This window comes from Dipodomys merriami, unplaced genomic scaffold (genome assembly GCF_024711535.1).
Source record: "Dipodomys merriami isolate MVZ:Mamm:240054 unplaced genomic scaffold, mDipMer1.0.p SCAF_15, whole genome shotgun sequence".
Taxonomy (NCBI): domain Eukaryota; kingdom Metazoa; phylum Chordata; class Mammalia; order Rodentia; family Heteromyidae; genus Dipodomys; species Dipodomys merriami.
The window spans coordinates 32,248,360-32,273,329 of NW_027202826.1; the positions used below are offsets into that span (position 1 = coordinate 32,248,360).

General features: G+C 40.8%; 1 protein-coding gene across 1 annotated transcript in view; it reads right to left on the reverse strand.

The window, feature by feature from the left end:
- Tnip3 (TNFAIP3 interacting protein 3) overlaps window positions 1-24,970 on the reverse strand; it is an 86,392-nt gene that overhangs the window by 34,400 nt on the left and 27,022 nt on the right. The window contains exons 4-6 of the mRNA XM_070021989.1: window positions 9,979-10,087; window positions 2,025-2,102; window positions 96-176 (exon numbers count right to left, since the gene is read on the reverse strand). Of these exons, the coding sequence (XP_069878090.1) occupies window positions 96-176; window positions 2,025-2,102; window positions 9,979-10,087 (268 nt within the window). The remainder of the gene's footprint in view (window positions 1-95; window positions 177-2,024; window positions 2,103-9,978; window positions 10,088-24,970) is intronic.

Consider the following 24,970-nt stretch of genomic DNA (forward strand, 5'->3'; position numbering starts at 1 on the left):
TCTGTTCTCAGGGAGATAAATGTTTTGACACACACTAGTTTACTCTCTAGTATTAACTCCAAACACATGAAACTGGACTAATATTTCTAACTTACCTCTTTTCTCTGTTTTTCCAAGCACTGTATCTTATGCTCTAGAGACTTCGGCAAGTTCTTTCTTCTTGATGATTGAGCATACTTTAACAGAAAGAAAGAGAAATGGTTGAGATTTAGCAGTCTCCACAATGAACAGGAAACCTATCCAAGTGGTTCACACCTGTAATCCTAGCTCATCAAGAGTTTGAGATTCCAGGATCAAGATTCAAAGACAGCCAGGAAGACAAATCAACTCTTATTATCTCCAATTAACCAGCAAAAAGCCAGAAGTGAAGGTATGGGTAAAGTGGTAGAGTGCCAGCCTTGAGCAAAAAAGCTGAAGCTCAAACTAGTGGTTCATGCCTGTAATCCTAGATCTCAGGAGGCTAAGATCTGAGGATCCCAGTTCGAAAAGTCCACAAGACTCTTATCTGCAATTAAACACCAACAAAACAGAAGTGGGGCTGTGGCTCAAAGTGGTAACGCATTAGCCATTAGCTTTGAGCAAAAGAGCTCAGAGACAGTGCCCACGCCCTGAGTTCAAGCCCAATGACCAACAACAACAAAAGCTGAGAATACAGTGTCCACCTTGAATTCAAGCCCCGGCACCGGCACACACACACACATACACAAACACACACACAATATGAAAAGTAAACAGGAGCCAGGCATTTGTTCATGACTGTATTCCTAGCTATTCAGTAGGCTGAGATCTGAGGATTGCTATTTGGAGCCAGTCCCTACAGGAAAGTTAATGAAACTCTTATCTCCAAAGAATTACTCAAAAAGCTGGAAGTACAGGTATGGCTCAACTGGTAGAGCACTAGCCTTGAGCAAAAGAAAAAGCTCAGGAACAGTACTAAAGTCCTGAATTCAAGCCTCAGGACTAGCAAAAATAAATAAATGCATAAACAAGGGAAACACAATTGTCTCCAAACTCCATCTAGCCAATCACTAGAGTATGACTTAAGAAAATATCTGATTTGCTGGCTGAGGTATACATCGTGGTAAAGTATGTTCTTTGCCAGTACTGAGTGCTGGTTTGGTCCTCAGCGCTGAAGAAAACAAATGAACTAACAAAACAACCTGAGTCTACCAGCTACCATACTCACTCCACAGTGTTCACAGTGCCACGTTAATGCACCACCTTCATTTCCTATTTAAGAACACTTATGAATTAGTTACCAAAATCACTTTCAAATGATAAAGGCATCTACACAATTAGCATGGAATTTCATGACTAATTAATTTAATCAATCCATTTTGTAAAATAAGAATTGTCACAAAATTTTAAAACAAAAAGGAAAACAATAACTTATAAAACTGTATTTTTCTATCTTATTTCAAATTATCGATGATATTTTATACATATGTGATGATATTTTATACATATGTGAACACCTTTCTTAGTTTTCTTAATTTTGTTTGCTATTTAGAGCCATGTTATAGCTAAGATTACATTCAAAAAAGTGTGCCTTAATGCTTGTAATTATACATACTTCAGAAGCTGAGCTCTGAGGATCTAGGTTCAAAGCCAGCCTGGGGAAGGAGAGTTGGTGAGACTCTTATCTTTAATTGACCACCAAAAAGCTAGAAGTGGAGCTGTGGCTCAATTGGTAGAGTGCTAACCTTGAACCAAAAAGCTCAAGGACAGTGTCCAGTCTTGAGTTCAAGCCCCAGGACTGGGGCACATACCAAAAAAAGAAATGAGAGAGAGCGGGAGAGAGAGACAGAGACAGAGACAGACAGACAGACAGAGACAGAAACAGAGACAGAGACAGAGAGACAGAGAGCTAGACAGACAGAGACAGATAGAGACAGAAAGACAGAGAGACAGCAGATCTTAAAGAAAGCCAGTTGCCTTTTTGTCTGCTCTTGCTATGACACAGTTAATCACTGGAAAGGCTGAGAAGGTTGGATGTGGTTAGTAGATCCCCAGAAAGTTCTTACCTCTGCATTCTCCATAGGACTTCCTCCCTTTATTCCAGGTATGTCCTGGACAGACATGGAAGCTGGGTTTCCAGGTGTCTTGTAGAGAAAAAAAAAAAAAAAGACAAAGAGGAGGAGGGGAAAAAAAATCCCTTAAGGATTTCTTTTAAGGTGAGATCAAACGTTCAACATTTGATTTTTTAAAAATATCACTCTCCACTTCCTGATTAAAAAAACAGTAACAATGTTTTTTTTTTCATTAAAAATGAACAGAGGTGTCTCTGGAGGTTCACTACACAGAATACATATAAGAACAGAACCTCTGATTTTAGCTTTTATTCTTTTCCCATCAGGGATTTCCCGGGATGTCTCAAGAAGGCAGGCAGTGACTAAGGTCTGGGCAGACCAGCCTAGCTCTGTATGTAAATTGCCATTCTCTCTTTACTGGCAGTTTCTCTCCCAGGAGAAGGAAGTTGCTACCATGAAAGGTCTCATCAAACAAAATCTTTCCTTGGTAACTTACCTGCATGCATTGATTGCCTTTCCCAGAGCAGTTAGATAACAGCTGATTTTTTTTGAGAGCTCCACTAGTTATTTCCCTAAGTCATGACTTTCTGGCAATAGATTCTAAATGTATATTTTGAGGTATAGAACTTAATGAGTCATGCAGAATTCTATACATGTTACCAATTCTGACAGAACTAAGAAAAGAACTTATTGCAAAAAAAAATTTTAAGTCAATTGTTTGCAAATCACACCCTCTGAACTGGCAGAAGGGTTAATTTTGATTCTTAAATGGAAAACTATCTTTCTTTCATTGATCAAGGTCATCCAGACATTGGAAATTAAATTTTTTTCTGCTCTAATGAATAGCTGCTGTCATTTGATAACAGCTTTTGGTCATGGCATATTAAAAAGGCAAGGCATGAAAATGACAGATCCTTGGCACTAAATGAATGAGCTATAATTGCATAATTGAAAGATGCAAGAAATGCAAACGAGGGAAGAATGTGGTGCTGAAAAGGAATCGAATTTATAATTCATTACCTTACTGGAATTTTTCATGGGGATAGCTACGTATTTGTAGGATAAAGCCTAAGTGAGCGATGTCCAAGATCCAGCCTTCCCTCTTCTCATCTCCCTTACTCTTCCCTGTGTCCCTGTTCTCTGAATTACCACCATGTTCTGAAGTAACTCATACTGTCCATACCCAGGGCTCCTGAACGCGCCTTCTTAGGCCTTCCTCTAACCTGGTGACATGTAAAACCCAGCTAATGTCCTTTGGCCTTATCTTATCTTCTTTCACAAACACCACACTTGTGGTTTTTTAATTTTCTTTTCTGTTTGTTCAAAATTGGTATCTGATGCTTTTGCTCATTGGCTGGTGCTCTACCACCTGAGTCACACCTCCAACCCCAACAACGTTGGTGTGCTTTTTGTTTCCTGTATTCATGTCTGTATTAACAGTACCCCATCACAGAGCTGCCTGCTACAGAACAGCTGCTCACCATGGTTTGTAGTAGGTGCTGAATTTGTAGACCGTCAGCTAGTGTGTGAGTGAAAATCCTGCTATTTTCATGATCTGTTTTGGAGATAAACATAAGTGAAAAGGAGTGTGTTGCTTTAAGTGAAAATCAAAAAATACAAATGGGAATCAAACTGTTCATTTGGGGTTCTTAGAGGAAGTATGACTCATATATTTTGCGATTTTAGGGGAGAGAGATTTCCTGGAGACTAGCACTTTAACAACCCTAAAATCTGCTCATCAGAAAGGGAAATAAATTCTAATGTAAACAAAAATTTCTTCCAATGCACGTGCGCGCGTGCACACACACACACACACACTATATATATATATGGGTTATATAGAGCTCAAAGTTCAGTAGGTTTATCTTCATATCAGGTTATAAAAACCCAGTAGATGTAACCATATTAGCTTACACAAATGGTTTGAAAGTACTTTTTTTTTTTTGCCAGTGGCTCATACTCAGGAGGCTGATATCTGACCATCACAGTTTGAAGCCAGCCCTGGCAGGAAAGTGCATGAGCCTCTCATTTCCAATGAACCACCAAAAAACTTAGAGTGGAGCTGTGCTGGAGCTGTGAATTCCTAGCCTTGAGCACAAAAGTTCAGGGACAGGGCTCAGGCCCTGGGTTGAAACCCCAGGACTTGCAGAACAAAATAATAACAATCAAGTTCTTGAAGGACCTCTAGTTAGATTAGACAAAAAAAACAAACCCTTCATACAGGTTGACCCATGGTTGTAACAATGAGATGTTCAAGACAGTGTTGAAAACTATCTTTACAACTTTGGGGGGTGGGGAGAGAGGAGTTGGGAAGGTGGGAGGGAAGGGATGGTAGGGGACAAACAAAGGAGGAGGTAACAATGCTCCATAGGAAATGTACTCATTACCTTTCTCATGTAACTGTAACTCCTCTGTACAGTATCTTTACAATAAAAAAAATATTAAAAAAATGAACCCTTCATAGGCCACCCTGGGAAATCAATCACATTCTGATTCCTGTGTCTTGATTGTCTCACACCCATCCACCCATGGCACCAGTGTCACATATCTCAAGTTTCAGGAGAAGTTTCGTGATATAGAGATAATGCTAAGAAAAACAGAAGTAATTGTGAAGATTCCTTTTTTCTGAAATAGCTAAAATATATGTAGATGAAGTAAAAAAAAAAGGCTTTATAGAAATATGAAAGGAATGAAGAAGGAAAGAAAGAAGAATTACTATTCACTGGTCTATAACTATCATCTTAATCGTTAGCAATTCTTTCTAAAGTAATCTAGGAAGAAAGCAATGGATTAGTAAGGCATGAGTAGCCACTCAAGAGGCAGAGAGCTGGAGGACTGAGATTCAAATCCAGCCTAAGCAGAAAAGTCCATGTGACTTCATTTAGCCAGCAAAAGGCCAGACTGGAGATGGTAGCAAAGTAGTAGTGTACCAGCTTTTAGGAAAAAGCCAGGCAAAATCACAAGACTCTGATCAAATCCTGGGAAAGAAAGAAAGAAAGAAAGAAAGAAAGAAAGAAAGAAAGAAAGAAAGAAAGAAAGAAAGAAAGAAAGAAAGAAAGAAAGAAAGAAAGAAAGAAAGAAAGAAAGAAAGAAAGAAAGAAAGAAAGGGAGAGAGAAAGAGAGAGAAAGAGAGAAAGAAAGAGAGAAAGAAAGAGAGAAAGAAAGAGAGAAAGAGAGAAAGAAAGAAAAAAAGAGCGAGAAAGAGAGAAAGAGAGAGAGAAGGAAGGAAAGAAAGACAGAGAGAGAAAAAGAAAGGAAGAAAGAAAGAAAGAAAGAAAGAAAGAAAGAAAGAAAGAAAGAAAGAAAGAAAGAAAGAAAGAGGGAAGAGGAGGAAGGAAGGAAGGGAGAGAGAGAAAGAGTGAAAGGGAGGAAGGGAGGGAGGAAGGGAAGGAAAGAAAGGAAGGAAAGAAAAGGAGAAAAGAGTTTTCTTTAATATCCTTTTGAAAATCTTTCTGAGACTTGGAAAAAAATTCTATTAAGTGAAATAAGCTAGACTCAAAGAAACATAGTCCCATGGTTTCCCTTATCTGCAACAACTAGTATGTGTCTAGGACAAGCAGAAGAGGTCAAAAGCTATGTATATATGACCATATAACCTGATGCTAAGTGAAATGAACCCCAAGATAGGGACACAAGAGGTTTTATCTTTCTTGCTGTTCTTTTTAATGTACTTATAATGTACTATGTGATTTTTTTTGTTTCTTTGTATGTTCTTCCCCCATGGTAAAACCCTTGTTGTCATGTATTGATTCTGGTGTCTTGCATCTTGTATATACATTTTTCTAATTTGGGGAGAGGAAGGGAAATAACACAATGCTGAAATAAGGATACAGGACGACCCATTGTAACAATGAGATGTACAAGACACTATGTTGAAAACGAACTTTACAACTTTGCAGTGGGAGGCTGATGGATGAGTTGGGGAGGTAGGGAGGAAAGGGATGGTAGGAGAAAAATCAAGGAGGTATAAGAATGAAAAAAAAAGAAAGAAAATCTTTCTGAATCTATGTATGTGACTTTTTTTTCTAATTTCATTTTGTGCAGGGGGATTGAACTCAAGGCCTGCACATTGTGCCTGAGCTTTTTCACTCCAGACTAGTACACTATCACTTGGGTCACAGTTCCACTTTTGTCTGTTTTGATGGTTAATTAGAGATGAGAATCTCATAGGAACTTTTCTGCCTGCGCTGGCTTTGAACCACAATTCTGAGATCTCAGCCTCTGACCAGCTGGGATTACAGGTGTGAGCCACTGCCGTCAGACTATGTATTGTCAAACTTTTGACCTCATGTCATAGGTTCACATGGAAGAATTGAAGCCCCCCCGCCCCCACCTTGAGTGAAGGAATTGCATGATGGAAGATTTTCAGTAAAAATAAACTGGAGATGTATGTTATATACCAAATGGAAAAGATAGGAAACAACAATGACTATTAGCCAGAACAATAGCGAAAATACTTAGTAGCTCATGACAATCAAAACACTTGACCAATTCCCCAGGTGCTTGGAAAAGAGTAACCAACCAACTTATCATCTGCTTCATAATTACCATCTTTCTCTACCTGTCTAAAAACCTATCCCCTGGGCAGGGCACAGTAGCTCATGCAGGAAGCTTGGTGGGAGGCAGATTAAGAGAATCACGTTTCAAGACTAGCCAGGCAAAATGTGAGCAAGAACCCATCTAAACAAATAAGCTCGATGTAGTGTGGAGTGTCTGCAATCCCAGCCATGCAGGAGTCATAGAGAAGAGGACTGAGGCTGTATTTTCCTCACCATTTTCGCTGTTGCAGTCTTAGAATCCCTGAGATGCATCTGTTGACCTAGAAGTGCATTTTCTTTTGCATTTTGCTCTAGGACAGTTCTTTCTCCCTTGCCTGTAAGACTTTAAAGGACTCCACTCACCAAATGCTACTTCTACTCTCTAAGGATATTACTTTCATTCTGAGGGAGCTCCTTATGCTCATCAATAATGCTTTTCCAGGGCCAGCACCCATGGCTCATGCAGGTAATTCTAGCTACTCAGGAGGCTGAAATCAGAGGATCGTAGTTCAAAGCTAGGCCAGGCAGGAAAATCTGTGAGACTCCAATAAACTACCCCCATAAAACTGGAAGTGGCGCTGTGGCTCACATGGTAGAGCATTATCCTTGAACAAAAGGAGCTCAGGGATAGCACCCAGGCCTTAAGTTCAAGACCGGGCAACATGCGTACTCAATTACTTTGTCATTTCCTCAAGTAGTGATTCAGTCTATTCACTTCTCTTGTGGTAATTCTCCCTCCCTCCTTTACTTATTCTTGGCAATACTCGTTGAGAAAAAGAAAAGGGAACTGGGCGTATTTCTCACACTTTCTCATGAAATAGTATTTGTGTTGTTCAGTTACACCCTTCCCATCTCATGAAGACATAATGAAGTTCCTTTTCAGCTTCTGCATGAAAAATCCATCATTCTTATGCTGCCTTCACTCAGGGGAGACAAAGATGCTCTCCGGCACCGGCTGACATTTTATTCTCTTGCTTTCTTTCTTTTTTAGTTGTTAAGCACATACACGCTTTCTGTTCGGTTCTGCTTTGGTTTCTTCTTCAGGCTGCTATTGTGTAATTAATAATTCAGCATGGAAGCCATCAGCAAATTGAGCTGTGTTCACTCAAGAAATCAAATATTTGAAGTTTCTTTTGGAGGACATTTGGGGAAGATAGGTTGGAAGTCCACTAAAGATGAAGGCTGAAAAGTCACAGGTGTTGTAAAGACAGCCAGCCAAGCACAAGTGGCTCCCCCCTAATCCTAACTACTCAGGAGGCTGAGATCTCAGGATCATAGTTTGAAGACAGCCTAGGTAGAGACTCTTATATCCAAGTAACTAGCAAAAAGCCAGAATGGAAGGTCTGGCTCATATGGTAGAGTACAGCCTTGAGCAAAAATATCTAAACAAGAGTACAAAAACCCTGAGCTCAAGTCCCAGTACCAGCACGAAGAAAATACATATGTACATAAATACAGCCCTTCAGGAAGAAGTGAGATTTAAGCAAGGAAAATTATTTCAGTGCAGCATGCAATTTCTGTACTGTGCATATGAAAGAAAGAGGTAGGTACAGGACTCTCCATTGCATTTTAGTAAGTGAAAAAAATCATTTACACTCAAGCACTAGTGGCTTATGCCTATAATCCTTGCTACTATGGAGGCTGAGATCTGAGGATCGAGATTTGAAGCTAGCTGGGGCAGGAAAGTCTGTGAGACTCTTATCTCTGATTAAGCACAAAAAGCCAGAAATGGAGCTGTGGCTAAAGTGGTAGAGCTCTAGCCTTGAGTACAAAAGCTCAAGGAGAGCATGCAGTTTCTGAGTTTAAGCCCCAAGACTTGCAATAAAAGAAATTCTATGTCAGTTTTCAGTCTGTCTGCCTGCCTGTCTGTCTGTTGTCTCTCAATCTGAGAGTGAAAAGTGGACACACACACACACACACACACACACACACACACACACACACACACACACACACATAGAGGAGGGTGCTCAGTTGCCGAGATTCTGCTGAGAGCGATCTACTGGAGGCAGATCTTCTAGGGCTTTCTTGAAGAGAGAAACATGCAAATTTATGGATGCATATCAACTATAAGAATAAGTATTTGTCCAGGAAACTCAAGCTGACTCCACAGGAAATGTTTTGTGATTTTCATTGTCTCTTAGTATTCATCCACGTAAATTATTTTTACGATGAGCATTAATTACTGTAGAAGTAAGAACAGAAGTTATTTCTTTTCTTTTCTTTTCTTTTCTTTTTGGTGGGGGGGAGGAGTCCAGTCGTGGGGCCTGAATTCTGGGCCTGGGTGCTGTCCCTCAACTCTTCACCTCAAGGCTAGCGCTCTACCACTTGAGCCACAGTGCCACTTCCAACCCAGGGCCTCATGCATGCAATGCAAGCGATCTACCACTGAGCCACCTTCCCAGCCCCAGAAGTTATTTCTATACTGACTTCTAAATCACTTAATGTTATCTTTGCCAGTCAAGCTCTAAAGCTACTTACTTCATCTGTTTTGTAAGGACCATGAAAGATTCTTTCAACTGAAAAGCTCAGGCTACAGAAGAGGAAAATACATTTCTGAAAAGTTGTCCACAAATTCCTTAGCTCAGTTTTTATTTTTATTGACAGTCCTGGGGCTTGAACTCAGGATGTAGATGCTGTTCCCGAACTTCTTTTGCTCAAGGCTAGCACACTACCACTTGAGCCACAGCACCACTTCTGCCTTTTTCTGTTTATGTGGTACTGAGGAACCGAACCCAGGGCTTCCTGCATGCTAGGCAAGCACTCTACCACTAAGCCACATTCCCAGCCCATTAGCTGGGTTTTAACCCTGAAGATGTTGTTTTATTTGTGCCGGCACTGGGAATTGAACTCAGGATCTGGGTGCTGTCCTTGAGCTTCTATGCCAAGATGGCTTTGAACCTCAATCCTCATATCTCAGCCTCTTGAGTAGCTAGGATTTACAGGCAGCTCCCAGCAACTTACACGTTTTTACTTATATAACGTCTCATAGATAAATATCTTCAAACAACAGGAAATGCAAAGTCAAACAACTTCTTTAGTGAGAAAAACCTGCTTCTTTTTTTCTTTAAAAGTGAAGTAAATCAACACAAGAACAATTCCAAGCAGACATATACAGATGTTGTACTGATTTCGTCAATGGAGTGACTTCCTCCATTGTTCCCAAATGCTCTTTGTAAGAAGAGGGTCTCTTCCCTCACCTCCTGTGCCCTCTGCTGCCTGACAGAAAATGACTGCAAGAAAACATTTAAACTGCTTTGCTTTCCTTCCCAGCCGCGAAGTGAAGGAAGTATAAGATTTCCGGTACATGATTGGAAGACTGCCCCCATCAATTCTTTTGGGTGAATAAGCTGTTAAGGACATATTGAAATGAAATCTTAAAAAATGCATTCTTATTTTTATGTTTTTACCTTTGGGGAAGAGACAGTTCTGTGACTTGGTGTGACCCCTTTTGGATCAGGAGGAGAATTTCTCTCAATCAGATCCCGGATTTTATTGTCCAGCTCCAGACTGTCACACCTGCATGAAGTACATGAGAAAGTCACATGGGACAGAGGTACTTAACACATGACTCAAGGGCGCTGTGGGTTCATGCCTGTAATCTGAGGACCACAGTTCTAAGCCAGCCTTGGACTAATAAACCAGGAAGGAATAATCTTCAAGAGTCCAGTAAATTCCTCTCTGGAATCTACAAAATATGCTAATTTTCTTTTCTTTAGACATACCATAAGAGCACATGGATAAGAATTTAATTTCCACTGACTTGCATACTTCATACAAAATAATACAGTCATATATAGGAAAGATTAGAGATTGTCAGACTGATAACAATGACAAGAATTGAACATCCCCTGCAAACCAGGTGCTTTATAGTCTTCTTACTCAATAGATACAAAAAGCCATTGTCCTCATGGCACAAGGAAATTTGAGTTTAGGAATGTAATGGCTTATATGAATTTGAAGTAGAAAACATTGTCAGCACTGAGATCAAACTCAGATCTACAGATAGTCTATCTTGTACCATCTCTTTTTCTGTATATCTTCAAGTAACCTGAGGTCAAATTCCTAAGCCATTCTCTGCCAGCAAGTGGAAATACTAAACTAAGAGTATTAGAAATCCACTTTGAAAATCTAGTTCAACGGCTTCATTGAGCTGAGAACCAGAGCAAGTTGTACCTAACAAATCATTAAGATCCCAGAATGTCAAAATAGACCTTACTATTAGGCTGAAATCCAACACCAGGCATTGGTGGCTCATACCTCTAATTCTAGCAACTCAGAAGGCAGAGATTGTGGTTCAAGCAGGAAAGTCTGTGAGACTCTTACCTCCAATTAACCACCAAAAAGCTGGATATGAAGCTGTAGCTCAAGTGATAAATTACTAGTCTTGAGCAACAAAGCTCAGGAACAACACCCAAACCCTGAGTTCAAGCCCTAGGTCCAACATCCAAAAACAAACAAACCAAAAGGAAAACACTCAAGAAAAATGCACTTATTGTTTTACATGTTTTTGCCAGATGTTTTTGTCTCATTAGCTGCACTCTTTGAAAATAAGCTGTCGGGACGAGGAAGAGTTCTTAGAGGACTGTTTCTCGAAGTTATATAGAACTATGTCTCATTATCATGTTCAGATAAAATAAACACAGAGACAGGAATACTTAAGCATAGGTCTGTGTAACAGAGGTTGATCAGCTGTTCATCTGCCCTGTTCCACAACTCCTTTGCCGGTGCTCCTAGAAGTAGACTCTGATATCAGTGCCTTTACTACTCGACTTTGCTCATGGCCATGGGTCCAAAAGTAAATAGGTAACCTAAGCTTGGCCTTGGGATTCCTTTGTGTAACCAGAGGGAGCTGAGATTGAGCAGAAATGGGGCAAAATTCAGAGCTGAGAAGTGGAACCATGGATTTTATGGAATTTTATGGAATCTTCTCAACTCTGTGGGGGTGGGGGATGAGGGGAAGTCCTAAGACTTGAACTCAGGACCTGGGCACTCTCCCTTAGCTTTTGTCCACAAAGCTAGCATGCTACCACTTCAACCCCAGCTCTACTTCCTGCTTTTTTGGTGGTTAATTGGAGATAAGAGTCTCATAGACTTTCTTGCCCAGCCTGGCTTCAAATCACAGTCCTCAGATCTCAGCCTCCTGAGTAGCTAGGATTACAGATGTGTGAGCCACCATCAGCTGACTCCTCACATCTTTCTAATGAACTATCCTTTTCTTTTTTTCTTTTTGATACAACTACTTTTGCTTGGATTCTATGCTTTGGAATAAAACCTGTTCCTAAGTAATGTGAATTGACCATCGTGTTTTTCCTTTGTTGTTCCTGGCAGGCTGTGAAATGTCTGTCCTCAGGTGCCACATAGAATCCTCTTTCAAAATACAAGTACCTAGTCTACAGCCTATCTTCCACAGCCAAACACAGGGCGTATGAATCAGAATCTATCTTCAGGCTTTCCCAGAACCCTCAAAGGAGAATTATAAAATTCCTTTTGCATTCTGTTAGCTTTTTATGGCTATGAAACAATTTAAAGGAAAATGATCTATTCAGGCTCCTGACCTCAGAGGTTTCAGTCCAAAGTCACCTGGAGCCGTGGCTATGGACCCCAAGGTGAAGCCAAGATGGCTCCTTCACGGTGTCTGGAAGCAGAAGGAGAATACCTATGCTGACATTCCATCCTTTCCTTCCTCGGTTCCCCTGGGGACTCCAGTCTTTTGGTTGAAGTCATTCACAGCCAAGTCCATTCTTCCTCTCATAGACCCCCTCCCCCAGTGTTGTGCTTTTCTACGTTATTTCTACTGTATTTCTCAAAAATTCATCACCACTGTAACTGTCCTAGCATTCGGACTTACTGGGGTCACCAATCATAGCACTAGATTTAAACTAAGCTAAACATTAAGGCTTGAGCCAGCTGTCTGACCTAGTCTCACTCAACCAAGCTTGCCAGGCCTTTCCGGTGCTGCCTCCTTTGGTGACCAATATGTCTCTGAGCATTGAAGACCCCAGAAGATCATTTGGTAGGACCCACTGAGCTCTCTAAAGCCATGAAATGATATTGCTGTCTGTCTGTCTGCTCTCATATTCTACTCCCCTTCTTTCCTCTCTTCTTCCCTTGTAGTCTTGTTTGTCTCATCTCAGCTTATGGAAAATACTAATAAGGAAGGAGGGAGGGAAAGATGGAGGGAAGGATGGAGGGAAGGCAAGAAAGAAGGATGGAAGGAAAGAAGGAAGGAAGGGAAGGAAGAAAGGAAGAAAGGAAGGAAGGAAGGAGAGAGAGAGAGAGAGAGAGAGAGAGAGAGAGAGAGAGAGAGAGAGAGAGAGAGAGAGAGAGAGAGAGAGAGAGAGAGAGAGAAGAAAGTGGAGCTGTGACTCAAATGATTGAGCACTAGCCTTAAGCAGAAAAGCTCAGAAACAACACCCAGGCCCTAGGTTCAAGTCCTAGGACCAGAACAAGCAAAGCTTCTCAACCTATCACTGCATTCTCTCAGTTCTGTTTCATTTCCTTCTTAAAGGGTTTTATGAATTTGTTATCTTCTTTGCTGTACCCTTCTCTCATTTCCATACATGTTGTAGGAAGACAAATGTCCTTCAGCTTTATTTGCTGCTCTGTGTCTTAGCACCAAGTGTAACTACATAAATAGCTGATATTGAATGGCTACTTCATGGCTCACATCTGTGTGTGTGTGTGTGTGTGTGTGTGTGTGTGTGTGTGTGTTCATCCTGGGGTGATCTCAGGGCCTGGACTCTGTCTCTGAGCTTCTTTTGCTCAAGGCTAGTGCTCTACCACTTGAGCCACAGCTCCACTTCTGGCTTTTAGGGGAGTCTTAGCAGAGACAAGAGTCACAGATGGGGGCTGGGAAGGTGGCTCAGTGGCAGAGCGCTTGCCTTGCATGCATGAGGTCCTGGGTTCGATTCCTGAGCACCACATAAGCAAAACGAAAAAAAAGTGGCGTTGTGGCTCAAGTGGTAGAGCGCCAGCCTTGAGCTGAAGAGCTGAGGGACAGTGCCCAGGCCCAGAGTTCAGGCTCCACAACTGCACCCCCCCAAAAAATAAAATAAAATAAATTTAAAAAATAAATAAATGAAGTTAAAAAAAGAGTCATAGATGTTCCTTCCTGGGCTGGTTTTGAATCATGATCCTCAGATGTCAGCCTCCTAAGAAGCTAGGAGACAGGCTTAAGGCACCAGTGCACTTCATTTTGCTCGAGGCTGGAGCTCTATCACTTGAGCCAGAGCTCCACTTGTAGTTTTTTAGGATACTTTCTTGGAGATAAGAGTCTCATAGATTTTACTGCCCAAGTTGGCCTTGAACCTCGACCCTATGTTCGCAGCCTCCTGAGTAGCTAGGATTACAGGCAGGAGCCACCAGCTCCTTTAAGTGGTTATTAATTATTCTAAGGACTTTGGTTACCAAACGCTGTGATCAATGAGTTTGGAAACTAAGGTTCACAAATTTAGTTTATTGTTGAATGAAAGGAAAAATAAAGTTTAAAAACTCCAAATTTCAATTTGGCTCAGGAGATAGTTAAAATTAGTAGTGTTTTGGATAAAAGACAACAATATCATATATTTGGGTTTTATGACATGCTTAACAGATCTTTTCAATTATTGTTAATTAATGAAAGAATTGAGCAGACAAAAATATTGTCATGTTTTAATTCATAAAATTCATTATGTGTCATGAATTATAATTTCCCATACACTTACTTTATGAGAAGGCAGAATTTATCTAAGCTTATTTCTTTCCTATAGAGCTCACAATTCTTGCAATTGAATAGCAGAACTAATTAAAGTAGATCAACTCTGATTTTCTCTTTAGATGACTCAAAATGGCAACCAATATTATTATATCACCAATGTAATACCATGACCTAAAGTTTTCAGTTGAGTAAAAGAACAATCCTACCAACCTTTAAGCAACAAATAGAACAAATCCTAGATAATCCTTGCATTCATTTTATTTGGTACATATGCACCCCTTGGGAGCTGATGCTTGACTCTGCTCAGCTGACAGATGGAAATTCTAATTCCAGTGGTTTATGCTTTCAGCTCTGCCTCTACATCGCTCTCTCTCTCTCTCTCTCTCTCTCTCTCTCTCTCTCTCTCTCTCTCTCTCTCTCTCTCTCTCTCTCTCTCTCTCTCTCTCTCTCTCTCTCTCCCTCTCTCTCTCTTTCTCTGTGGTGGGTGTGCATCCTGGGGCTTGAACTCAAAGCCTGGGCACTGTCCTGAGCTCTATTGTGCTGAAGCCTAGAGCTCTATCATTGGAGCCACAGTTCCACTTCTGGCTTTTTTTGGAGGTTAATTGGAGATAAGACTCTCATGGACTTTCCTGCCCAGGCTGGCTTTAAGCTACCATCCTCTGATTTCAGCCTCCTGAATAGCTAGGATTACAGGTATAAGCCTCTGGTACCTGGCTCATTATTCTTATTTTTTTAGACAGAAACTTGACACCCCTTGACGTGAAAGTCCTGTCTCAATTCCCTTGACATTCCTAAGGTCACTTGCTTTGTGAACCACACAGTGGCTTTTCATGCTAGTGTTATGGCGCAGTGATTTTTTAAGAGTTACTCATGTAGCAGGCTCATGGAAAGCTCTGGTATATCTAAATAATTTAGGATTTCCAACTTGACAGGCATTTCTACTCCAGTTCTAAAGAAAAAATTGATTGGCCCTACTAACTGCAGCATAGCAGATTCAAGAAGGTAGATGTGAGGCAAGCCGTGGAGGGAAAGACACACCTCATCCTGTGCAGGGACTCTTATTGTGCTATCCGGGTTCCGTGGTCCCATCACTCATCCCAAGTCAAATTAAATACAAATAGTGTGTACGCTTCATATTTTCTGTCTCTAAAGATAAAAGTCTACAGTGTTTTAATGAAGTTCTTCACATTCACACACACACACACACACACACACACACACACACACACTTTTAATACTGGGGTTTGAACTCAGGGCCTCACACTTGCTAGACAGACAAGCTACCACATAGCTACCACAAAGCCACATCCTCAGCCCTCAACATGGCTTTGTCTTAGAGTCCTTCCTTCCTTCCCTCCCTCCCTCCTTCACTCCTTTCCTGCCTTCCTCTCTTTCTCTCCTCCTTCCCCCCTCCTTCTCTTCCTTGCTTCCTATCATACAGGAACTATAAAAATACATAAATTACTCTCCGACTCAAACATTATTATTAAAATCTTTACTTATGATATCCTCATTACTACATTGTAAGTTGATTTTATTTCAACAGATAGACAATATTGCTTGGCTGGATTTGAGATGAGGATATCAGGATATTCAAATTCATTTGCTTACGGTATAAACGGACAGGAAATACAATGATTACTGGCCCTCTTCCTATCTTTCACTCCCAAGAACATATCAAAATAGAAATTGGAAGATGAATTTGATTTTCCAGCAGAATAGTTGGTAGAGCCAATTTGCCAATTTTTTTAAAATAATAGCATCCCGCTTAGTTCAATCTGGCTATGAGCTGATTCTCCCTAGGCTGATGCTTGGGGACAAATCCATCATGCATTCTGAATTAATGGTTAGTGAGGACGTGGGAAGCAATGATGGTTTTAGGGCCACTGATGCTTGTATAAATTGTCTCCAGTCCAGAGGTCCCAGAAAAGGATCCCAAACATGACACCTGCCTTTGAGTGCCATCACTTAAAAGGTTCATTCAATGATTATTAAATTATTTAAATGTTATTAGTTGACTAGAACCTACACATTATTCACTTATAGGATCTTGTTAGGTAGGAAAGATTGTCTCAGAGTTCGGGGTGATTGCTTTGTCGGGGATGTTTGCATCTAATCTACCTATCTTATTCTACCATTCCTACATTAAATTGGCTGTAAATACACAATATTCTTCCATAGTCACCCTTCCTATTTCTCACTAGCCTTAGGGAGGCCTGGTAGGTTGTAATTCAAAACCAGCAGACTTGGTTTCGTGGTTCTACGGCACTGTTACAGTAATATTGGCAAGGAGAGTACTTCCTGGAGAATGTAATTGCATTCAGTAGACAAACCAGTTAACCACTATCCTGGAAATAGCTTGAAGGCCATTTATCTGCTGTACCTATGTGACAGGGAAGTGAGACTCAGCCGTACAGAAATGACACCCAATGAAGCCAGAGTAAGAATTTAGATCAGGAGCCCACTCTCTCCCCCCACATACCCGCACACCCACCTCTTTGTACACGCTCCCTCCCACACTCCCTCCCAGCTCACTGCCACAGCCATATTTGCTGTTTGATCTTCTGTCATGAGCCGTGTATTTGACACTATGTCTTACAGAACAAAGCATATTTTCAAATATGCAAGAAGGAAAGAAAAATTGATAGAAGCTTCTTTAATAGAAATATTTCCAGATGTTCAGAGACCAGAAATTGTAACCAATCTCCAGTAACGTAGTCTTTAAGACCTCAGGTGGCAAGTTTGGGGTTTTATTTTTGTTATTATCCTTAGTAATCTAAGCATTTATCTTGGTTATTATGGGGAGAAACAAATTACTCAAAAAAGAATTGTTCTCTGTGTGTGTGTACATGTGTGCTTGCAGTGATTAAGTCCTGATGTCATCCTTACTAAATGGCAATGTTAACAGTTGGGCTTGAGAAGGTAGTGGAAAGGAATCTTTTAAAAGGACCATCCTCCTCAGGCAAGCAAAAGAATTCTAACTTTTTAATTTTTATTTAATTTTATTTATTTATTTATTTATTTGGTGCTGGTCCTGGGGCTTGAACTCTGGGTCTGAGCTCTGTCCCTGAGCTTCTTTTGCTCAAGGTTAGCATTCAATCTCTTGAGCCACAGCTCCACCTCCACCCCAGATCCTTTAGCTGAATGGAAATAAAAGTCTCACAGACTTTCTGTCCAGGCTGGCTTCAAACCCTGATCCTTAGATCTATGGTTACAGGTGTGAGCCACCAGCACCCAGCAAGAATTCAAAAATGTTACCTAAGACTATGTGGCTTAAAAATTCAAAGAAGTTTCTAAAATTGTGTTTTCATGTCTGACATGAAAGCCCAGAAGATGGAAAAGAAGGTTCTTGTGAACCAGAACTCTGTTATTTGGTCTCCTACTCTTATGCTGGATCCCTGTTTGTGTTCTCCGTTTTGGAAGTGAGGCAGGTCACTGTTCTGAAATCACGTGTTCATGCCAGACCTCCTGTGGAGGTCCAGGAGGATGGGGAAAGAATAAAAGCTTGAGCACAGCAGAGTGGCTGTAGGGGGCTTTGTGCCACTTCTCTCTACCTGGCTCCAAGTAGGCTAGCTTTCTGGAGGAAATGCTGCGCTGATTTAATGATTTAATACATACTGCCTCTAGAGGGCAGTATGTATTCAGTTCAGCTAGAAAATTGTTTCTGAGATTCCTTGAAGCTTTCATATTGGATTTTGAGTTCAATGGTGTAAAGTTGAGGAGGGATGATTTCAATGGTTGGCAAACGTGGATTGTAATTAAAGCTCATTTCTTTTTAAATGTTTCATACAAATATTTTAAGATTTATTGCATTTTCCCATTGTGCAGAAACCACACTAATCTCTCGTAAATTACTACTTTCAGTAGATAACACTCCTATTTCTTTATTAATAAAGGTATTTTTAAGTTACAATTGCTAAGGGCTAGTTTATATCATAAACACAACAGATAATTTTCCTTCTTAACTGTGGAACTTTTTCAGAAATGATTCTCATTAAATACTATGCTTTACCTTACATACAATGACAACTGGTCACAATTTGATTTAGCATATTTTGAACCATTTCTAATAAAACTAATGCAAGAGATCTGGCCAAAAGTGGCTTGTATTTTATCAAAAAGATGAAGGGATTGGGACCTTGCTGTCAGAGACCAGAAAAGACATAAAATGCCATATTTAGTGGATTTTTATCAATGATTATAATGATCCATGCTCATTCCTTTCCTTTGCATTATTCGCATAGGTATGAAACTGATGAACTGGGACATTCTTACTGTGTCAGACAACAGGAAGTTCTCAAAGAGCAAATCTATATGAAGATTCTCTCAACAGCAAAATAACAAGAATACATTTTTAGCCAGGAACTTACCAGTACCAGTACTCACTCTAATAATCCTAGCTACTGAAGAGACTGAGATCTAAGGATCAAGGTTCAAAGCCAGCCTGGGCAGATAAAATGGAAAGACTCTTATGTCCAATTAATCAGCAAAAAAGTCACAAGTAAAGATGTGGCTCAAGTGATAGAGCACCAACCCTGAGCAGAAAAAAAAAGCCAAGAAAGAGACAAAGCCCTAAATTCAAGCCCCAATACCGGTGCGTGCGCGCGCACACACACACACACACACACACACATAAACACACACCATTGCTCTTACAATTGTAGTTTTTCTGCTAAAATGCAAAACCTAAATATAATTATGAGGAAATATAAACCAAAACAAATTGAAACACTCTACAGAATTCCAGGCTTTTAAAGTGGCAGGTCTTGTGTGTCAAAGAAAGACTGGAGATCCATCTCAGATGGAAAAGGACTAAAAGTCATGAAAAGTCAATGCATGAGGCTAGATCAAATCCCCTTTTCTCCCAATCCTGTTGGAATAAAGATTTAGCAGGCTTAACTGGAGTGGAGATAGATTATTGCCAAAGTTCCGATTCTGATTTTGTTTTTTGTTTTGTTTTTGCTTTTTGTTGGTCATGGGACTTGAACTCTGGGCCTGAGTGCTGCCCTGAGTTCTTCAGCTCAAGGCAAGCCTTCTACCACTTAAGCCACAGCTCCACTTCCTGTTTTCTGGTGGTTAATTGGAGATAAGAATCTCCCGGGCTGTCCTGCCCAGGCTGGCTTTGAACCACAATCCTTAGATCTCAGCCTCCTGAGTAGCTAGGATCACAGGCATGAGCCACTGGCACTCAGCTCTGATTTTATTTGTGTGTGTGTGTGTGTGTGTGTGTGTGTGTGTGTGTGTGTGTGTGTGTGTGTGTGTGTGTGTGTGTGTGTGTGTGTGTGTGTGTGTATGTGTGTGTCCTAGGGTGTGAACTCAGTGCTTGGGTGTGTGTGTGTGTGTGTGTGTGTGTGTGTGTGTGTGTGTGTGTGTGTGTGTGTGTGTGTGTGTGTCCTAGGGTGTGAACTCAGTGCTTGGGTGCTGTTCCTGAGCTTTTTTGCTCAAGACTAGTGCTTTCCCTTTGGAGTCACATCTTCACTTCAGGCTTTTTTTTTTTTAGGGGGAGGGAGTCCGGTCATGGGGCCTGAACTCTGGGCTTGGGCGCTGTCCCTCAGCTCTTCAGCTCAAGGCTAGCGCTCTACCACTTGAGTCACAGTGCCACTTCTGGCTTTTTTCTTTTTGCTAATGTGGCGCTGAGGAATCGAACCCAGGGCCTCAGGCATGCAAGGCAAGCACTCTACCGCTGAGCCACCTTCCCAGCCTCCCTTTTTATTTTTATTTATTTTTTATTTATTTTTTTTAATGGTTAGTTGGAGATGAGAGTCTTAAGGACTTTCCTGCTCAATCTGGCTTTGAACTGCTAACTCAGACCTCAGCTCCCAGAGTAGCTAAGATTATTAGCATGAGCCACCAGTGCCTGATCCTGTATTTGTATTTTGATGACAACTTGGGATTTTATTGGAGAATGATCATCTTTGTAGAAAAAAAATTTGTCACAAAACCACTCTGTAATAACTTACTTCAAAGTGGGTAAAAATATCCTTTGTACACTTTTTTTAAACTTTTTTTTAAAAGTGAAAGCAAAAGTGTTGTCCTTATAAACTGATATGATGAATTGAAATCTCTTTGCATAATTATTATGAAGAAGAAAATAAAAATAAAGAACAAACAATAAAAGAAAATATTGCCCTTAAAAATATTAAATTTGTTGGGCTCTCATAGTTCATGCCTGTAATCCTAGCTACTCAGGAGGTTAGGAACTGAGGATCGTGGTTTGTAGACAGTCCAGGCAGGAGAGAACACAAGGCTCACCTCCCAATTAACCACCAAAACAGGGGGAAAAAAGCCAGAAGTGAAGCTATGGCTCAAGTGGTAGAGCATTAGCCTTGAGCAAGAAAAACAAACAAACAAAAAACACCAGAAAACAAAACCTTGAAGGAATTTTTTTTATAAAAGTGAAATTGTCATTTCCTTATGCAATAGAGACAAAGGAGCATTTGCTCCTGAAATTAGGACAGTAAAACAAATGAGATGACTTAGTACATGTTTTATTTTCCTAAAACAATGCAGAAGGAGAACATTTGTGTGAACCAAGTTACTTTGTCAATTTGTTTCACACCAGGGATTCCAGAAATGCCACAAAATATTTCCTCCACAATATTTAAAGTCCAAATGCTAAAACACAGAGAATAAACCAAACCCACAATCTTTGAGTGTTTTCATGTTTTCGTTTCACCTTCCTTTTGATTTCTCATAATCACCAAACAGATTCAAGTTGAAATCCTCATATTATAGAAATTTGCCCTTGAAAATAGGGGCCCGTGCTAACATTTTTCCATAGAAAAAAAACTGCAGAATTTTTTCCCTCATTTTAGTCAACAAATATTTTAAACCCTCTTTATATATAAGACTTGTTTCCTTGTATTTTTAAATGAAAATCTAGATAAAAGAAATGTACGTAAAAATAATTTTTTCTTCACTTTAAATACTTTTCTTCAATGCTATGACTCTTGATATCAAAGAACATTCTGTGGGGTTTTTTGTTTTTTGTTTTTGGGTTTTTTTGTCGCTCATGGGGCTTGAAATCTGTGTCTGGGTGTGGGCACTGTCCCTGAGCTCTTCAGTTGAAGGTGAGTGCTCTACCAGTTGAGCCATAGCTCCACTTCTGGTTTTCTGGTGGTTAACTGGAAATTAAAGTCTCACAGACTTTCCTGCCTGGGCTGGCTTTGAATCCCAGTCCTCACATCTCAGCCTCCTGAGTAGCTAGGATTACAGGCATGAGCCACTGGCACCTGGCTATTCTATGGTGTAAATAGTTTTTACATATCATAGCATTTTAAAACAAAAGTTATCAAAATAATTACTTCTACTTATTTCTAAGTATACAAAATGGATTATTCCACAGTGAAATGTTAAAAAAATACCAAAGTATTTTCATCTATTATAAAATGCTGGTTGGGTACCTGTCACACACATTTATAATCCTACCTATAATCCTGGGCTGGGAAGGTGGCTCAGTGGTAGAGCGCTTGCCTTCCATGCTCGAGGCCCTGGGTTCGATTCCTCAGCACCACATAAGCAAAAAGAAAAAGCAGGAAGTGGCGCTGTGGCTCAAGTGGTAGAGTGCTAGCCTTGAGCTGAAGAGCTGAGGGACAGCGCCCAGACCCAGAGTTCAGGCCCCACGACCGGAACCCCCCCCAAAAAAAATAGTAATCCTAGCTACTCAGGAGACTGAGATCTAGGTATTACAGTTTGTGAGTCCAGGCAGGAATGTCTGTAAGACTTTTATCTCTAATGAGCCACCAAAAAGCCAGAAGTGGAGCTGTGGCTCAAGTGATAGGGTGCTAGCTTTGAGCAAAAGAAGTTCAAGGACAGTGTCCAGGTCCTGAATTCAAGTCCTAGGACTGGCACAGAAATCAAAATAAAAGAAAATGCTAAAGCACCAATTTCACATGACAACCATTAAGGATAATGATACAAGAACCCAGCAATGTAATAAGAGTTATTTGATATAAAATTATTTGCTTTATCAGATTGACACAATTATAACTCCAATACTTGTAGAAATGCAATAATGTAAAGGCTAAAAGAGCAATGCTTAAGATTGAGGTAAGCTAGGACATTTGGCAGCCAAAGAGACTGTTACATGCAGCTGGTGATACCACTTCACCCTGCTCTTGACCCTATCTGCAATGATTTACAGTCATGCTCTGTAAAAGCAGTGAGTTCAGATCAAATCACAGCCAATGAGATTGGTCAGGAAGATGGACTGCCCTACGCTAAAGTTAAAATTACTCAGTATATCTGTTTGGAAATTGTCCAAAGACAGCAGTAAAAAAGAATCATGAAATAAGAGAATAACTTCTCAAAGGCAAGCATGGGCTGTATTATTCCACAAAACATCCATAAAGCCTTGAGGTAAATACATTTTAAAAAATACAAACAATTTGAAAGGGCAACAAGAAAGACTCACGTTTAACATGTAACCCTTTTAAAGAGATCTTTTGGAAAGGGGTGTCTAGGTCCTCTTTGATGGTCCAAAGTGAAAAGTTGCAAAAAAAAAAAATTAAGAAAAAGCTCAGTGAAATTTATAAACAAACAGTTGAGAAAACCCAACAGCAACATAGCAGGCTCAAGAGAGAAGACAAGCTCCAAACCAAAAGTAAGCTGGGTATGTGGAAAGGAAAAGGCAGGAAGATCAGTTCAAATCTAGACTGGGCTAGACTATATCAGGGACCCGTTTAAAAGATACACACACACACACACACACACACACACACACACACACACACACACACACACACACACACACACACACAAAAGAAGAAAAGATAAAATGAAATCACAAAAAACCAACTATTAAAACAACAACAAAAGTAAAACTAGAAAATCTAGGGAAAAATAAAGCTTGTAAGTGCTCCTAAAGCTGGGTATGCGTCAGAGGCTGGAGCTTGTGTTTTCTACCACATACATCCTAGACGTATGGTACTAAATTTAAAGATCCGCAAAGCTGACTGTGGTCAACATAGCAGTTTTTATTAAGTTGAGGGCAGTATTAAGTTTTAAGTTAAAGCATGGAGCCTTGCTTAAAGGCTCTTGTGGCTTAAAGATATGGAAGCGATGTCCACAAAAAACAAACAAAAAGCTCCAAAGGTCATATGCAAGAGCAGGAGTCAGGCACTAGAAGAGGAAGTGACAACAAGCAACCATTGATTAAAGATTCCCATCTGCGAGTCAGGTATGAGTGGCTCACGCTTGTAATCCTAGCTACTCAGGAGACTGCGATCCCAGGATAGCGGTTCAAAGCTAAATCAAGTAGGAAAGTCCATGAGACTCATAATCTCCAACGAATCACCAAAAAGCTAGAAGTAGAGCTGTGGCTCATGTGGTAAAGTACTAGCCTCAAACAAAAAAACTCAGGGACAGCACCCAGACCCTGAGTTCAAACTCTAACACAGGAACAAAAATGATTGAATTAATTTATTAATAATAAACAAATAAATAAATGATTCCAATTCATGACATGCTGAAGCTGGTAGACTTCGTTTATTACTGAACTGATTTCTATCTTCCAAGTTTCCCCCACAGTCAACTGGAATGGACTGAGTACTGGCAGCCTGAAGAGCTAGTGGAGAATGTCCCAGAAAAAGAGTCCAGGGTACATCCAGTTCAGAGTGTTAGGAGGTGGAAAATCCCTTTGGGTACCTGCAGATTGCAAAGGAAGGAAAGGAAGCATAATCTCTTTGAGGCAGCATCAGAGAAGGCGGTATGTCAGGAGAAGCAATTCAGGTATAGTAGGACAGCATGTGACTTCCGAGGTAAAAGTTGGGGTGCTGCTGGTCATGGCTGGCTAGCTCTTGAGTGGGCTGCGCACACCCAGCAGGAAAGAGCCCCTCTTCCTGTAGGAAATGAAGGCCAGCCATGTCCTGGGACACATGGCCCCTCCCTCAAAACCCCTATCAGAGACAGAAAGCCCTTACCTGGGGATATGGGAGGCACAGGTGACATCTCTGCTGTTCATGTGTTAAGACAAAATGACAACTTCCACTTGGCCCATTTACTACCCCCACGTGGAGCCAGGCAGACCAGTGGATTTTCCCTTGCCTTTGCTCACCTCCACAGGTAATGCCAACTGTACCTGACAATGCTGAGCAACAGCTTTCAGAGAACCACCACAGAGAGGTTTTCTTTTACAATGAAGAGACTTACAAAAAAATCATGAATTCCCTTTTACACAATCTTAAATTACGAAGAGGAACACCTAGGTGCTGGTGGCTCACGCCTGTAATCCCAGCCACCCAGGTGGCTGAACTCTGAGGACCATGGTTTGAAGCCAGCCTGGGCAAGAAAGTATATGAGACCCCTTATCTCGAATTAAGTACCCAAAAAGCAGGCAATGGATCTGTGGCTCCAGGGGGTAGAGCATTAGCCTTGAGCAAAAAAGCTCAGGGACAAGGCCTAGGTCCTAAGTTCAAGCCCCAGGACCAGCAGAAAATGAAAGGACAGATGTGGGGGGGGGGGGGGGGAGGCGGGGCGGAGAGCGACAGTCCAGGATTTCTCAAAAACTGTAGACTAGTGCCTTTAACAGTCTTTATTTAGACCTGGTTTCTCAAAACCGTACCCAGTCTGTACCTATCCCTCTGAGGGGGTTTCCACACTTCTGAGTAATGTCTCTCATCTTTACGCAGCATTTTGGCAGTTAGCAGATGCCAGGTCCACAGCAGTCCCTGGATGCACAAAGGAGCCCCAAACACCTGCCCCCC